Genomic DNA, 17761 nt, shown 5'->3' with positions numbered 1-17761 from the left:
AGAAATGCTCACTCCCTTCAAAGGCTCATCACAGGACGCACATCTAATGCAGAGGGAAGGCCGCTTAAAGCCTCAGCCAGACATGCCGCTTTGAAACGACTGCAGTCCCCTCAATAAGAGGGAAAATTATTTCCCTTCCCGCTGCCATCTCATTGTGCAAGGGGCGCACCAGGCGGCTCTATGTGGTGGCCACATGTGGCCTGTCTCCAAGAATCATGCCACTCCATTCCAAAGCAGGGCAATGACTCTCCCGGGGCTCCTCCACAATAAATACAAAGATATAAAGTCGTCCCTCGTTTATAGCGGTTAATTGGCTCCAGACCTGACTTTCTAAATACGTTTATTTTTAACATTAGAGCCCTGCAGACATGAACTAACACCCCTGAAGTCACCATTACACACATATTATTCATCGTTTATACCGGATTGCACAACTATTATGCAACAGGGACTCTAGACGGCCGCTTGCTAGCAAGTTAACGAGCTAACACGCTCGCAAGCTAACCAGTTAGCTTCAAATTTATTTCTTCTAAACTTAAGAAAGGGTCTCAAACGGAGTGGGAAAGAAGGACAACGTAAGAAGCCACAAACTTGCCACTTCCGCACGGAATGAGAGGAGAACCTTTTTTCACACTGCATCCATGGAGTGCAAGGTAGGGTAATGTAATAAGGATAGATGTCTCCTCCATTGAAATCGATCACAACTGGACTGTTCAGGTTGTCTGAGAAGACGTTTCGCCTCTCATCCGAGCAGGCTTCATCAGTTCATGCTCAAAGACTAGGTGGGACACACACACTAGATAGCACAGCTCTAGTCTGAGAGCTTGGTGCAAGAGCCAATCTATTTATCCTCTAGAGGAGGCAGGTACAGACATGAATGGTTGGCTCTTTACTGGTGTCAAATGATCGTTAGGATATAATGGAGTGGGGCCTCTGCCGGCCAACGATGGGCATTTGGACGGTGTCAACTTCGTTAGCATCCCATTCAGGTGTAATGATGGTCATGGACCCACCTGAAACCAAGGTGGCTATGCCTTGTTTATTTGTTAGAGGCTAAATGACTGAGGCCCTGTCCACACAGAAACACTCCTGAGATATTTTTTTTGGCGGGTTGAAAAAAATGTGTCCAAACTGTGCCGGCTTAGTAAATAGTTGCATCCAGAAGGGATGGGATCACAAACTATGTAATACACAAGGCACACCTACGTGTGGCGCTGTGAACAGACACGCAGACGGAACCACGAGACACCCCAAACCAAAGAAGAAAAATGAACGCATGCGCATAAGTCCAGCTTTCAAGTTCAGCTTTCCAAAGCCCATCTAGACTTAGAAGAAGTGGAATTACTTCTACGAGTCATAAGACAAAATATAAGACAAAATCTCAGGAGAATGTCGACTGGGATGAGTCATGTCGGTCGAGGTATTAAGATATTGTGTTGGCTTGTTGCCAAAGCTCACTTGAGGTCACGTGACGGCGATGGGGTGGCGGTGGGTTGGTGGCATCATTGTTTTTGTGCAGGCTGTCTACACAAAAACAACAAGCCGGCGTTTTCAGATTTTCCCACCATTTAAGCAGTTTTCAAAAAATACAGTTTTAGGGCACCCAGAACACATTTCCAGTTAGATGAGATGCTCAAACGATAAAATACTTTGCTTTTTGACCTGAGAACGTTTCCGTGTGGCTAGCCCCCAAGTCTTTTAGGAAGGGATGGAAAGACATCGTAGACACCCCATTCAGGCTCGTGGCTTCTCCACCTTAATGTAGATGGCTTCCCTCACTCCTCTTTCAAACCATCCTTCTTCTCTGTCCAGAATGTGTACATGTTTGTGCTCAAAAGAGTGCTCTCTCTCTTTGAGGTGCAGGCAGACCGCAGGGACTTGACCTGAAGAGTTGGCCCGTCCGTGTTGTGCCATGCGCCTGCTCAGTGGCTGCTTGGTTTCCCCCAGTAAAAATCGGTGCATTCCTCACTGCACTGGACAGGACACAGCAGATTGTTCTTCTGGGTATGGGGTGTCCTGTCTTTGGGGTGTACCAACCTCAAAGTGTTACCAGGTTTGACTTGACAGGTGTACTCGTATGTTATGTTTGATGAAAATCCTTCTGACTTTCTCAGATACACCTGAGACATTCAGTACGAGATGACATTGTTATTGCGTCTGCTTCTCTTTTCTTCCTCATCCACCTTGCTTATTTTATTTCTCGAATGAGATGCACTTTTTACAAACAACCAGCTGAGGTAACCACAAGTTTTGAGGGTATCCCTCAGGTGCTTATGATCTTTCTCTGTGGCCTGTGGGCTGGTGGGAACATTATCAGCTCTGTGGTGCAGGGTTCTGATAAAGCCCAGTGTGTGTGCCAGTGAATCAAAAAGCAGGCATTGGTCAGTGTGTGTGGGTTTTCTGTAAACAACAAGATGGAGGCCCCTGTTGTCTGCAATGTGGGCATCACAGTCCAAAAAAGCCAACTTATTGTCTTTGACATCCTCACGTGTGAACTTTGTTGTTGTCCACTGAGTTAATGTGCTCGGTGAAGGCTAGCACTTCTTGGCTTCAAACTTTGACCCATGTGTCATCCACATATCTGTACCAGCGACTTGGTGCTGTTCCTTTATAGGGGTTCAGAGCCCGCCTGTCCATGTTCTCCATGTAGAGGTTGACCACCACAGCGGTTACTGGTGACCCCATAGCACAACCGTGCTTTTGTCTGTAAAAAGTTCCCATGAATTGAAAATATGTGGTATTGAGGCAAAATGGCATATTTGTTCTGGGTTGAGTGTGGATCTGTCTTGGAGGGTGTGGTCAAGGTATAAAAGTCGCCTCACAGTTTCCACTGCATCCTCGGTTGGCATACAGGTGAACAGGTAGGTGACATCGAATGAAACAATAGTTTAATTTTTGTCCAGTTTTAAGTGTCTGATTTTCTTGACAAAGTCCATTGAGTTTTAGACGTGATGTGGTGTTTTGTCTAAGATACTTAGACATACCGAGCAATACACTTAGGAATATTGTAAGAGTTACAGAGTTAATGCTACTGACAATTGGTCTGAGGGGAGCCCCTTCTTTGTGTATTTTCAGAAGGCCATAAATGCCAGGGATGGTCTCTAGTGGGTATAATCGGTAATAAAGTGCACGGCTAGTGGTTTCTGACTTCTGTTTGCAGGTGCTCTATGAGTTTCTTCTTATACTCACTGGTTGGGTCTCTTTTTAGTCTTTCATATGTGTTGGCATCATTGAGAAGTGTAAGTAGCTCGTCATGGTAGTCAGCTGTGTTAAGAATTACTGTTATCTCACCGTGTCTGCTTGCAGGATTGTGATTGTGAACTGATGAAGCCTGCTTGGATGAGAGACAAAACGACTTCTAAGACAACCTGAACAGTCCAGTTGCGATCGATCGAATGAATTGATCGATGACTGTATAAATTTATGTACAAGTAGATTTCAAAGAGGATCTTCATGCACATACGCAGGCTTGACATGCGTGAGCCGCTATGATCCGACGTGCATAAATAAATGAGAAAATGCAGCAAAGGGAGCTACAAAAAGCGGCAACATGGGCCAGGGCCCAGCGTGCATGAAGGGACCGTCTGCAGGGAGAGGCTTTCATCTCAGAGACACAGGAGAAGAGGAGAGAAGTGATGCGGCAGTTCAGCCTGTCATGTTTCACAGCGGGAGACATATGAACAGAACAGCTAAAATAGTCAAAGTTTTCAATGAGACAGCAGGTAGAACGTCACATAATAGGACCACCAATTTCAAATATGTTACAATCACAGTCAATTCGAAGCAACGACTTTGGACTGAAATTCTCTTCCAATTTTATAAAACGGGTGCACAAATTTAAGACAGCGTTTGCTTTAGCAGACCTTCTCTGCTATTTCCAATATAGCAGAGATGAGAGGCTTCCATAGCCGTGCACATCATGGGGGAGAATAAACACCCTTCTAATGGGAAGCATGTGTGCAGGAGATGAAGCAGCTTCTTCTCGTATGAATAGGATGAAATATAGACGTGTGTCCCGCTGAGCAGCAATCACCGCCATAAGAACGTGGCGTGGGAGGTGGAGATGGTATGGGGGGGGGACGTCAGACCCCTGACAAACTCTCTCACTCAACACAAACAGCTGCCAATATGGCCATTCTGGAGCGAATTCATGAGGAGGCCAGTGTCTGACAGTTACATCTCTATTCACCCGGAATTCTTCTTTGCGCCTCCCAACATGGGTGGACACACACACACACACACACACACACACAGAGCCCAAGGCCATGAGAGGAGTCACAGCACTGGGCATAAAAAATACTTTTCCCTGACGCAGGTCTCTGTGGGGTTTAGCATGGCATTATGGTAAGATTAGACTTAAGAGTGCCTCACTATCTGATGTCATTGTTGGTTTTACGTAGTCTGGATGGCTTGTGGAACTCGGACCTCATGGCAGGACCATTCCTCCATAAACAAAACGCTCCGGGTTGCCGTTGTGATTGATTGCAGGTTCCTATTGTATCTGTCTGGTATGGCTCTATTGGGAGAAGAATTAGTGGGACAAAAACTCACGGAAAACGTTCCGCATCTGACTCCATCAATCAAGTTGGCAATCAAAATAATTCAATTAAGAGACTTAAATCCCGCTGGCTTGCAACTCCCTGCTCCTACAGGCCAGAGACAAACTCAATTTGCTGACAATCCATACATGATAGCATTAGCTCCACTTTAAGGCTCAAATGTTTTTCCATTACTTACATTTTCTAAATATCCAGGGAGATTCAAAGGACATAGCCAAGTTATACTGTTTACTTAGAGACGAGACAATTCAAGGGAAAAAGTAAACAAGAGTGACTTCAAATGCATAATGAAATTGCAGACAGGCAGCCTGGACAACTAAACTGATTTGCAAGTTCTTTAGAAGACTTATTTGCAAAACACAAGAAACTTTAGAGATGTTTCTCATAGGTCTGCTAAACAGGCGTATGTCAGAGATGCATGGCTGTCGGCAGGCTGAGAGGAGGAGGCTGCTGAATATGTGTGTAATTGTCTTTCTCCGCCGTTTCCGAGGTGTGAAAGGGAATGCGGGGTTGCACTGGGGTGTCCCGGGGAGAGGCGATTGAAGCGTCAGTCACAGCTGCCACACAGATCCCCGGCCCGTAGCAAATCCCAGGACCGGCCCACGCGGGCAGAGGGGCCGGGCCCGGGCCTGGGAGCGGCAGGAGTCCTATAGGGCTTTTCTTCCAGCTCCTCACTAACACAAGGGGGAGCGGCTTCATGCTGGGAGTTTGCTTAGAAAAGCTTGAGCTGAGACTTGGCAGAATGGGTTAACGGAGGCATGCATGCACACACACACACACACACACACACACACACACTCAAAGGGGTTTTTGGGCTGTTGCCTGTGGGCATGGTGGAGGGGAAGAACTAATATCAACTCATCTAAAAATTTGGGACACATTCCTAGCCACACGCTCTTAAGAGAGGTAGAGAAAGAGAGCGCTCCAACTAGATTACTGGAGGAATGACTGTTTTTTGCTGGAGGCCCGGGCAGCCTAATGGTGGTAAAGTCCTTAGGATTATACTCTGTGCCATTTCCATGCTCCCCCTAATAGTCTCCATGTCCTGCCTCTGTATGCCATAGATGGATTATGATGCTTTATAATTAACATGGGTGTGTGTGTTCGGGAGGGGAGGGGGGGATGTCACAGACCACCCATCTGCCGCGATGACACACTTACTTGAGGATCCCTCGGGAAATGTGGGCTCCTACACCACACGATTCCATTACTTTATCATTCTATCATTCTATTATCTTACCACTCCATTCAATTACACTGTCACTCCATTAGTGTACTCATAACAGTGAACAAAGAGCTCCATGATGATCATTGATGAGATGTACAGAGCTCGTTTGGTGAGGCCATGATTCATCCAGTCTTCCACTCCTTAAAGTCATATCTGGAGTAAGTAAGTACTTCGGCGCTAATTACTCCTTTCACTTTCTCTTTAAGAGAGACAACAGAGAAAAGGTACCTTGAAAAGTTCCATACTCTACTAGAGATGTACTGTTACGTTATGTTATACCATGTGATATTATGTGATGCAATGCTATGTGATGTTTTTGCATGTTATGTTATGTCATGCAATGTTATGCGATACAATGTTATGCTATGTTGGCATGTTATTTAAAGATGTTGTGTTATCAAGGTATCTTTTCACATAGCATAGCATAACATAACCAAAAGTTCCATAGTTGCTAGCAGAGATGTGCTGTGTTATGTTATGCGATCCTATATTGTAATATGTGATGTTATGCGATGCAACACAATGCATATGGTATGTGAAGTGAGGCTATGCGATGCTGTGCTAAGCTTTGTTATGAAGGTTCCTTTTCACATAACATAGCATAAACATGAGCATAACATAGGATAACATAGCATTACATGACATAACATAGTGAATGTATATTTACTGTAATTATCTCGTATTGCATACCGGGCCGCACTGTGGCCTAGTGGTTAGCAGGAGATCAGGAAGATCTGGGTTTGAATCTCCGTTGGGAATCTCTGTGCGGAGTTTGCATGTTCGTCCCGTGCGTGCGTGGGTTTTCTCTGGGTACTCCGGTTTCCTCCCACATTCCAAAAACATGCATGTCAGGTTACTTGGCAACTCTAAATTGTCCAAAGGTATGAATGTGAGCGTGAATAGTTGTTTGTCTATATGTGCCCTGCGATTGGCTGGCGACCAGTCCAGGGTGTACCCCGCCTCTTGCCTGAAGTCAGCTGGGATAGGCTCCAGCATACCCCCGTGACCCTAGTGACGATAAGCGGAATAGAAGATGGATGGATGGAGGGTATTGCATACCTGTCAATATTTACATTTTAAATAAAGGAAATTTGGAAAGAAAGAGGAAAGGCCAGACTGCCCAATGCCAATGCCCTGCACCACTGTCCTTGGCAGATTGCTGTTGCTCAAGCGTGGATACCGACACCATTGTCACCTCCAGTACCAGAGAGGATTTTTTTTTGGTTGATGACGGAACATTTTCGGAAAACGGTTTAAACAAGAGAGCAACAGGAAAGAAGGTCAAAATACAGGAGTTTCATGGGAGAAATTGGAGTGAATGTAATGTAATGTATAATAAGCCACAATGTGTTAAAATAAAATATGCCTATACTGTGAGGACGTTGACATCCAAACCCCCAAATTATGCACTTTTTTTTCCAAAATGTGTTACTATATTTAGAGTAATGACATACCAGTAACATAACATTCATATTTAATTTGAACTTTTTCATTAGTGTCATTACGTCTGTGTGCTGACTGGCTGGGAGAAATCACAGGGTTGATGTGCCGTAAAGTAAGGTTGTGGCATCATTTTCTAAATAAGTTTAAGTTGCTAAATATGGTTCCTTGCCCTATAAAAAGGGCCATAAGGTTAGAGAAGGGTTTTTAATGTACTTTACTGTAACAATGAAATTCACACTGCTTTTTTGTAAACTATCTTTTTGTTAACTGAAGTACGCCATGCTTGTAGCCTACTACTTTTCAGCAACATACTGTATAAATGACATCTTAATGAGAACCTTTTCATGCAGTACTTCTATTGCCTCCATTACTTCCTTGGTGGACTCTGTGGTTCCCCTTCCCCCAAGTCCAAGCCCAGTAAATTCCAGTGTCCCCACAAAAGACTTTGCGGTGCCACAAACTGCATGCATGCCTACATGACAAGTCATGACGTCTTAAAGGTTGCCGGCCCTGCCCTGCTGTTTGGACCCGCTTCTGATGAGGTCCAGCCTCAGCTGCACAGAGAGCCTCTGTGAGAAAGTGGATGAAGTCAGTCCGAACAAAAAGGTTACGAGTTCCCCAGTCGGAGTCGCAGGGGTAATGGTTTTAGAGATGGCTGTCACACAGATCCGTTCCACTGTCCAACACCGACGCTGATCTCCCGCAATCCAAAGCTGCTCGCTTTTCAATCGCTCAACTACTCTCCCCGTGTCCCCCTTCTTCTTTATTCCCTCGCCTTCCACCTCGCACTGACACATGGAAGTAATCTGGGAGCTGTACGCTGGACTGAAAGGATGTGCGGTTGAGCCCAGGGCTGTGTTTCAACGCTCTATATTAGCTTGCTTCCCTCTCCTACTTAATCCCCTTCATTTTCATCTGCTTTTATGTAAAAGAAGTAAAATGGCAAACAAAGGGCCGACTTTGCCCATTCAACTTTCTGCCTATTTCCTGTAACTCTGCATACCAACATTTTTAATTAATTCAGCTGAGGCGCAGGCAAGGAGACAAGCAGGAAGATTTTCCCGGGGCCATGCCGGTGTTTGGCACAGCCAGGGCTGATGGGAACTTCCTCCAGGTTGCTGCCAGCCAGACTTCTGTCTAATGAAGGCCGCTCGCTAACAGCCTGTAAGGCAGCCACTGTTGAGCCACTCCACACTCTTCCTCGACACTTTCACGGGGGCACACTGGCACACTCCTCACACTTCCTTAATGTTCCACTGTGGCTGCACAAAGAACAATAGCACGGCGACAATCCCCAGCCCTCATTTGCGGCCATAAGCTCACACTTGCCCCTTTCACATGCAGCCTTCATGTGTTTTAACGCCAGTGTGAACAGTAGCACAAATTGGAGCGATTTTAGTCGTTCCGAGTGTCCAATCGCAGTGCAATTAAATTAAATTGGCAGTTTTTTACGGTAATTATACCTTCTCAATAATGTGCTGGATTGTAAAGAGCTGAGGTGTAGTTTTATGTGTGAAATTCTACAGCTAACCGAGAAGTGCCGGGGCTTTCCATACTGGTCACTGTGGTAACCAAATTGTCATAATGCACGTGGCCATACAAAAGTGCACTTAATATGTTACCCATCTGTTTATTTAAATTTAACAGCACCACAAATCACCACCATCACCAAGCTGACTATTAATATTAGCGTTCATAAAGAATGTTATTTTACAATTGTCAACTAGGTGCAGAAATATGATTAATTTTAATTGCAGTTTGAGTTGCCTGCCTGTTAGTGCACACGCTTACTTGATCAAGAGCTAAAACTCAATGTGTCCGCTTTAGAGGAAATTGGGGGTCCAAATATACATACAAAAATATTTTGATAAAGGTAAATAAAGTTTTAAAACATCAAGCCCAGTGTTTTCCATACATTCATTTATTTGTGGCAGGCCGCCACTAAGAAATTTGTACCGCCACAAATGGATTTGGTAGGCCTGTCAAGATAATCAATAAATCAATTAACTACACGAAAAATAAAAACTAACTTGATCATTTTGCCGGCCTGGATATATTGACATGTGCATGCATGTTTGATTTCCTCCTCTCTCGCTCTACCAAACAGCTCATCCTGATGAGAAGGAACGTTTGTGTGAGGAAGTATTCCCCCAGCGGACCACTCAATCGTGGCGGCATGTCGTCCGGAACGAAACATGTGATACAGCGTCCCGCTGGTCTCAAAATAATGTTGACAATAATATCGTTTATCTGCAATAATTTGTCATTGTGACAGGCCTAGGATTTAGCGATAGCTATGATATGCATCACAACTCCGCACTCACGCAGTTCCCATTTAAAAGTTAACAACAGGAAGTGTTTCTTGTAGTGCTGCAGATAACGATTATTTTCTTAATCGATTAATCTGAAGCTTGTTGTTCTGATTGATCAAGTCAGTGGTTAGGCCTTAGACGGAACAAGTCAATATGAACCAAACACACTTAGCGGGATGGTCCACAACATATCAGAAAAGAAAAAATGTTGATCACTGTTTTCCAAAGTCAAAAGCGTGTGTGTCAAGGCGTGCGAGAGGCGGGTACACCCTGGACTGGTCGCCAACCAATCGCAGGGCACATACAACCAAAAAAACCATTCACTCTCGCATTCATACCTATGGATAATTTTAGAGTCGCCAGTTAACCTAACGCGCAACTTTTTGGAATGTGGGAGGAAACCGGAGTACCCGGAGAAAACCCACGCACGCACGGGGAGAACATGCAAACTCCACACAGAGATGCCCAACAGCGATTCTAACCCAGATCTTCCCGATCTCCTGACTGTGTGGCCGACATGCGAACCACTAGGCCACCGTGCGACCTATCATCGATTAATTTTTATAGCTCTAGTTTCTTGCATCATGCATTTACTCTGTAATCACATAGAAGCGGTCAGTATTCACCGCAGGATCAGCGATCGGGACACGCAAGGTGTACCTCCACAAGGAGCGTGCATTACCACCCCCATGAATGATGAGATGTGAATGCATGCAAAATAACTCCACAAGCCTGCAACCCAGACTTTGATGAGAAGGAGTCATGAGTAGTGATAGTGCTAAGAAGACCTGGAGACACTCGTTTCCGTCGTTTAGTAACACTTCGCCTTTCGGATAAAATAATAAACCAGGGGTGTCCAAATTGCAGATCACGGCTCTTTGGGGTTTTTTTTTGGTTGTTTTTTTTTGTTTTGTTTTGTTTTGTTTTGTTTTTTTTGTTGTTTTTTTTTTTTTAAATGGACCCGTGGCACATTGTTAAGGCTGGGTACCGAAAACGGTGCTTTTATAGGCACCTGTGTAACTGTGATGTTACAAATTCTCTTGGGGATAAATTATCTATCTATCTACAAAACAAACAGTTGGATATTGTTTTGATACATTTGCTAAAGAGTATATTTATATATTACATATCGTAAATTGAAAAAAATGTACTAAAATAGTAAATTTACATTTATTACCACATGACCACACACAAAAGTACCGAAAATTGGTACCATTGAGGCACCCCGTCTCGGGTCAAATGTGAAAGATACCTACACACTGCAGCAATAAACAACAACAAAAAAATACAGCAGAAATGGAAAAAAAGAGCAAAAAGGCATAATGTAACAAGAAAAAGCTGAAATGTTGAAACTAATTAATAATAAGACCAAGATTTGTGTTTAAATATATGTATAAAAATTACGTGCACAAGTGTCATGGCCATTTATGCGACTCACCATTACTAACCGACGGCAGTCCTGTGAGAAACACTGAAGTCTGTCTTTCACAGTTGAGCGTACAAAGCTCAATTCATATCAACTGGAGTGCCGCAACCGGGAGGTATTGTTTGTTCACAGGATAATTCAAAAGACAAACAAGGCAACCCGGTCTGGTTAGTTAAAAAAAAAAATTTTAACTGCCGTTTAATTTGTGTTTGAATGAATGGCATCAATTTTGGTTCCTTGATCATGACAATTAATGTTCTGTCCATCAAATAATGAATGTGAAACACCAGCGGAGCCCTGTGGTTCTGAGTCGTTCATTGCATTCAGCTGTTCCAGTTGTGATCAGTCCTATAATATGTCTTCAAAGAAAACCAACTGTAGCTCATGTCATGTCGGCCGGGCAAGAACACATGGAGTATACACAGAGAAAAGCTTTTCACGAGGGGGAAAAGCCTAAAATGAGTTGAAAATGCAGCTCATTTCACAGAACAGAGCTGAGCTGGGAATGTGCAACTGCTTGGATAAACACAAATGATTCATCAATAGCACAGAAAAACAGTATGATCAGTTTTCAGTGATGCGGCAGCCAAACCACGAGCGGATAAAGTGACTCCATCTGAATTGAAGCCATGAGGGAAAAGAAAACATTTTTCCCCAAAATAACCCGAGAAGCTGCTACTCTTTTCTGGGCCCAGGTGTCTGTGTCGTTACGCGGCCCTGAAACAACAGACATGTCGACACAGAAGTGCACGCACATAAAAGCAAACGCAGCTGTCGTCATACTGAGACACAGGGTGCCTTTACAGCGGCGAGCACCAGTTGCTTTGCACAAGTATTTCTCATTGGCCGCAGCCACTCTCCAGCTCTCGGAATGAGGCTCAGGCTCTAAGTCCTCTCTGCATGTAATAAGATCTCTATCAGAGAGAAACACAATCAGAGTCTAAAGAGGGAGGTGGGGGGCTAAGGTGCATATCGCAGGGATAAAGGGGCCAAGCAGCAAGCGGGCCTCTGACCCACACTGCAGTGAGCAGCAGAGGGGAGCGCCCAATGCGAGGAACCAAATCCTGTTCCTTGTGCTGCACTCGCTTCCACCTCTTGTTTAACAGGTTGCGGCAGTTTCTGGTTTTACCATGCAAGCTTTTTTCCCCTCCCCCTGAATTCTCGCTATATTTTAAATGTCACCACGGAGGAGCATTTTGTACAGCGATTAACTCATGCCAAAGGTTTCCCATTGTGGCGTTCAACATTTTGCTTTGATAAGAGAGGTTTATAAAAGCAAAGATAAGACAGACAGGTTCTTTAAAACTAATTTCCTCATTGTAAAAACATTTTCCCCTTTACCTTATCTTGCTAATTGTGGACGTAAAACTTGAACTTTAATCAGGACAATTTGCTCAAACTAGTTGAATAAACTTATAAAACGTGCAACAGTTTCTGTCAAAGTGCATGTTTTTTTTTTTCTTTAATAAGACGTTAAAGAGCAGCGCTAATCAAATCCAGAGTAATCATCAAACCTAGTGAAGCGTTAAAGCATGTTCTATACCAAAGCAGCCAAGTGTTAAACTGTGAGTCAGCCAGCTAAGGTCAATAACAGCAGCAACACACGAGAAGAGAGCCACTGCAAGAGAGGCTATTGCTGACCTTTACCAACAGAAAAAAACCTCTCTTATGCTCCTTTCTTGTTTTGTGGCCTTCAAAAGGAGAGTCGGGGGGCCAAAAATCATGTTACCGAGCCTCAGCAAAACGCGAGTTCAACATCAGTGCACCAGACTCTTGGCCAGCCCGCTGCAGTTGTCTTGCTTTATTATTTCAGAGGTGTGCAAGAATGTTTCCCAGCCTCTCCCATTGTGGTGTTTGTCTCTTGAGCTGCTGCAAACATGGCCGTGATGACTGCCGGGTCATGAGGTAAATATTAGCTAGGGAGGGTTAGACCAGAGGACGTGCGGGAGCCACTCAAAGCAACCTCGTCTGATTATCATTAAATTGGCATCACTGCAACATTCCTGTGTGTGGTGTGTGTGTGCGTGCATTGCTATAAGCGCTTCAGCGACAGGACGTGATCAGTCATAACAAAGTGACATTTTCTGGCATAATTCCACTCAGCTAAATTAGAACTAAATCCTATTTACTCTGATCAGATGTGAGAATGTTTTTTTAGATAAGATGTTGAAGCGTCTAACCTTCTTCTGAGTGGCTTCTTCTACAGCTTCCACTGCCTCCTGAAGCATGGCAGGGCATTTAACTACAATTCCGTGCTCAACTATGGGGGATCTTAACAACAAATTTGGTATTATTTTATATATAATTTTAATGGCAATTGAAGAATCTGTGAATGTTCTGAAGTCCTGTTTCCACGAGCAGAATAATGCCGCGCTATGCCACAGTTCATGTACTTCTTCAAAGCAGGAACCAGTTGACACTGAATTATAGTGCACCACATTTCAGCGTTTCCCACATGACTGCAATATATTTGTGGTGGTGGTTTGCCGGGTCAGGGGGTTCAATGACATCACCGTCTCATTGGCATAAAGGGCTACGATGCATAAGCATGTATTGGGAGACGAAAAGTGAGTAAAAACCAAGAATAGCAATCTAAATATGTTCAGAAACATACATTAACGTTCATCTGGTGCTTCTTTTTGTGTTTTTTTTTTTTATGTCACAAGCAAGGCGGTGCCACCTGTCAGCACTTTTATACGGGGTGGGCTCATTGAGAAGAGCGATTTGTGCTTTGATGTCAAAGTCTCCAAAAGTGTCCAAAAAGACCAGAAAAAGTCGCAAAGTTGCTGGTCGATTTTTTTTTTTTGTTTGAATAACAGAATCTAGATTGGTCTGAATACACGCTAAACACGGCAACACTGATCCCTTCTGCTCCGTATTCTTACTCCTCGGCAGACCAGGTGTGTATGAGGTGCGTTAAGAAGCAGAGTTATAACGCCATCTGCTCTACGAAGTTGGAAAGACAAGCTACATTTACAGACAGTCCCATTATAATGTGTTTATGAGTGAGGGCAAACAGGCAGTGCCAAATTTGTGGTGTATGTATTAAGTAGTGAGATATCAAATACACTGCATTTTGCCTTCAAGATACAAAGCATCAACAACCACTTCCACACCATTGAATCGATTACCCATCCATCCCTATCATGGAGCAAAACTTTGTTTGACCCTTTCCCACAATGCACTTTGTCATGGTGTATACTTTCAGTTCAAATCAATCGAGTAAACTTCGCTTATTGATAAGACTGGTGCCAGAATTCTAACAGCCCCACATTTAAATCTATAAGTAATGAAGCACTCGGCAGAGTTTGAACGTAAATACAAACCGAAATAAAACACACACACACACACACACCCGAGTGTGCCAACCCTGCTGCTTTCCTACACTTGGACTCATAACTCATGGCCTGTGGGGAGGTGCTGGTATTGTTATATTTGGTGTCTATGTGCTACAGTCACAGTGTGCAAGCAGAGGGCTATGTTAATTTATCAGCTGAGGCAGCAGTTCTCCCCAAACCGGGGAACAGGAAGTAAGGCATCATAAATCCAGATAAGTCACTAGATAGTGTACTGTATTGTATATTGCTCTGTATTAACGCCGCCGAGCAATACGGGCCCAAATACATACAGTAGGTGGATTTGTAAAAAAAACAAACAACGCTGATTGCAGTACAAGTACTTTCATCAGACAGCGCTGCTGACAGATAGGTTTCAGGAGAAAAACAGGTTTGTCTCTTGTTATTGCCGAGCCTGCAAACGGCAAGATAATTGTCTATTGTTTTCAAAGCGCACAGCAGCAGGATAATTTGATTGGGAGGGAACACTTTTGCCGAGCGCCTTATTGTTCCACCGTGAACTTTATGAAATATTCGGCCAGCGTGGGGAATTGACACGGAGAAGAGTGGAGAAAACAGATGGGGGAATAATTTTCCACTCCCTAAAGCAGCATGGCAACTTTTGAAGCTATTCCCTTCAGGTGACATCAGCAATAAATCAATAAAAGCAATAAATGTCACACTGTTTTTTATTAGTCTACAAGCAGCTGAGGGTTTTTTAATGTGTTTGTGTGCGTTTATCTGCAGTATCTCTATCTGTTGATGCTTATTCAACGGTTTCTGAGGGCATGGTCAAATAAAAGCTGATGGGCCGTAGTGCGGCCATTAGTATCTGACCACACATTGTGTACTTATACTGCATATATAAATATGAACATGGTGGCAATATTCCTACCCACTGACTACACAACAAGCTCCTATGACATGTGACATTTGCGGGATAAATCAATTCTAGTTCTAAGCATGTCTGGCCTCACTGGCTGCTGAAGGTCAGCTCCGTAGCTCCAAGCAAACACAGGAGGCTATTTTTGCTTTTTTTTTTTCTTTACTTAATTTCCTTGCTTATGTGCGTGTGATCCAACACCACACAAATGCAGGCGTCTGAGAGGGTGATAATTGCTACCAGAGTGTATTTTATTATAAGCAGTCTGGGCTCACAGGGCTTGTTTTGATGGGAATAATAGGATCTTTTCCCAGCAGCTTGCTTCTGAGAACCTAACCCCTGATTTGATGACCAGAATGTCAACCTGGATCCAAGCGCAAAATCAGCCCCCAACACTTAAAAAAAAACACTTATTCCCCTGCTATCTGAAACCACAGCTTCACACATTTCTGTGGGTAAATGTTGGAAAGGTGCAAAGCGGCCTTCCCAGGAGCCAGGTCGCCTGTGCAGAACACCTGGGCCGGACTTGATCCATTTAACTGGGCTACACTTGAACACTGCATTCCTTTTAATCTACTGCACTCAACAATTTGGATAAATGATAGGAAATGAGTGGAAAACTACTACATAGTCTTGATTATAACCAAAACGTCCTTAATGCGGCGTGGAAAAGGTGCATGTTATAAATGGCTATCATGGTGCCTCCAGTGAGGCCTTGTTTATAGTGTGAAAGCACGTACCTCGTGTGGGCAAAAATTAATCAAAACACAAAAAAGTGCATTTTACTTTAGCTGTGAATAATTGCCACATTTAACGGAACATTTAAACCAAGCTTGCGCACGCATTGCTGAGTTTCTGCTAATGTTAGTGCTCCATTACGCACACACCCAATCCAATTTTGGCAAATGAAACAAGACACTTACTTGGGATTTTGGGAGCTCCAAATGATGGTCTCCAGGGATTTGGCCGAAAGTAGCACCGTTCTACACATCATGATAAAAATCCAGAGGTAATACTTCCAACAAGCGAGTCCCGCCATGCTGCTGAATGTACACACACAAGTGGGAACCGAGGACTCGGAGGTTGGTATACTTTTATGTGCGCTTCGGCCGGTGGAAAGGTGAGCGTCGGTCAGTCGGGAGCATGTGAGCTCGGTATCACGTACATGTCCTTGTGGACTACTTAAGTCAAGTCTAGTCCAGGCCCAGTGTCCTTGACTGAACCCTCGGTTTCGGTGGGATGTGGCTGACAAGTGTCCTGGATGACCTGTGGCTGACGCACGATGAGCGAGCTTTTAATCAAGACGATCAAACTATAATGACAGTTTTTATGGGATGCGGAGGCACACAATCAGATGGCTCTGCTGGTACCTGTCGCTGCATCCACATTCATCCATCAAGTCCAGGTGAGGGTCCAAAAGCTCCAAATCATTCCCGGCTGCGTATGCTCTCCTCTAAGATGCACTTCTTATGGGAGAGGAACAGAGTTTCTGTTGTAAAAATTCCCTACGGGATCCAGGGACTGCTCGGCGTGCGCTCCCGCGAGGATGTATGCTCCTACTCGGACACGCTGAGTGGTCAGTGTTTAAAATAAAAAATAAAAAGAGTGAAAACACTCGTCTCTGCGGTTTGGTAGGTGGACAAAACAATGTGCCAAGGTGAGGTGAGCTCACTCAGTGCCTCACAATCCAGCTGCTTCCTTCCATGCCGGTGTGTTTCTTTCGCCGTGTCCACAAAGCACTCACTACCTCCGCTCCAGCCTGACTGTAACCAGAGCTGAGGATCGCTGAGCTGGAAGACCGCCCACCACGCAGAAACCAGCCAATCACAACGCTCTGCCGTAATACGCAATCAGGAAGTAAAGGCATTCGTGAGTTGGGAGGGGTTGTGTTATTGGGCTCAGCTCCACACTTGGTTTGGGTGATACTACAAATTTTGGTATCAATTCGATACCAGGTTAATACAGCGCCACTGTTGCCAATATTGATACGTTTTACTTTACAAGATCCTTGAATGAGTTCGTGATTTTGCCTTTAATTTGTTGATCATGATTATAGTCACAGTAAAAGATGGGACAAAAATTTAAGGCAAAAAAAATTTATTATGAAACTTATTTCTGAACAATTGAATGATATAAATGTATGGCAAAGTACCAATATCAAATCATTCTTTTTTATTACATACGATTGTTTGAAGTAATGGCAATTTTAGGGTGGCTTGAGCCTGGCTAAAAAGTGCCCTCATAATCATACCAAATGTTTTGTGTATGTGCAGGAAAGTAGTTGACCCAAGCACTTCACACAAAACCTGCAATAACATGAGTTGAACACATCAAAACAAACAATAAATGCTACGGTTTGATGTGGTCCATTTGTTTTAGACATTTTGAACAAGTTACGTTAACCAACATCACATGATTACTTTTACGCAGTTCATGTGCAGAGTAGAAAGAGGTGGATCTTACTTAATCCACATTGGCCCCATTTGAAAGTTTGAAATTGGCCCTGTTGGTCTGTCGAAACATCATCTTGTTCTCTTCTTTCTCTTCCATCATCCGCCCTGTCATGGGACCTGTG

At 43.9% G+C, this 17761-nt stretch overlaps 1 protein-coding gene across 1 annotated transcript in view; it reads right to left on the bottom strand.

Moving 5' to 3' along the window:
* Positions 1 to 16944, bottom strand: part of efnb1 (ephrin-B1) — an 82343-nt gene extending 65399 nt beyond the window's left edge. The window contains exon 1 of the mRNA XM_054791333.1: positions 16110 to 16944. Coding sequence (XP_054647308.1) covers positions 16110 to 16225 — 116 coding nt within the window. The 5' untranslated portion in view covers positions 16226 to 16944. The remainder of the gene's footprint in view (positions 1 to 16109) is intronic.
* Between the last annotated feature and the right edge of the window lie 817 nt (positions 16945 to 17761).

This window comes from Dunckerocampus dactyliophorus, chromosome 11 (assembly GCF_027744805.1).
Source record: "Dunckerocampus dactyliophorus isolate RoL2022-P2 chromosome 11, RoL_Ddac_1.1, whole genome shotgun sequence".
In the NCBI taxonomy this organism is placed as follows: Eukaryota; Metazoa; Chordata; class Actinopteri; order Syngnathiformes; family Syngnathidae; genus Dunckerocampus; species Dunckerocampus dactyliophorus.
Note: the sequence above shows the minus strand (reverse complement) of the source record. Positions and strands in the feature narration are given on the sequence as shown.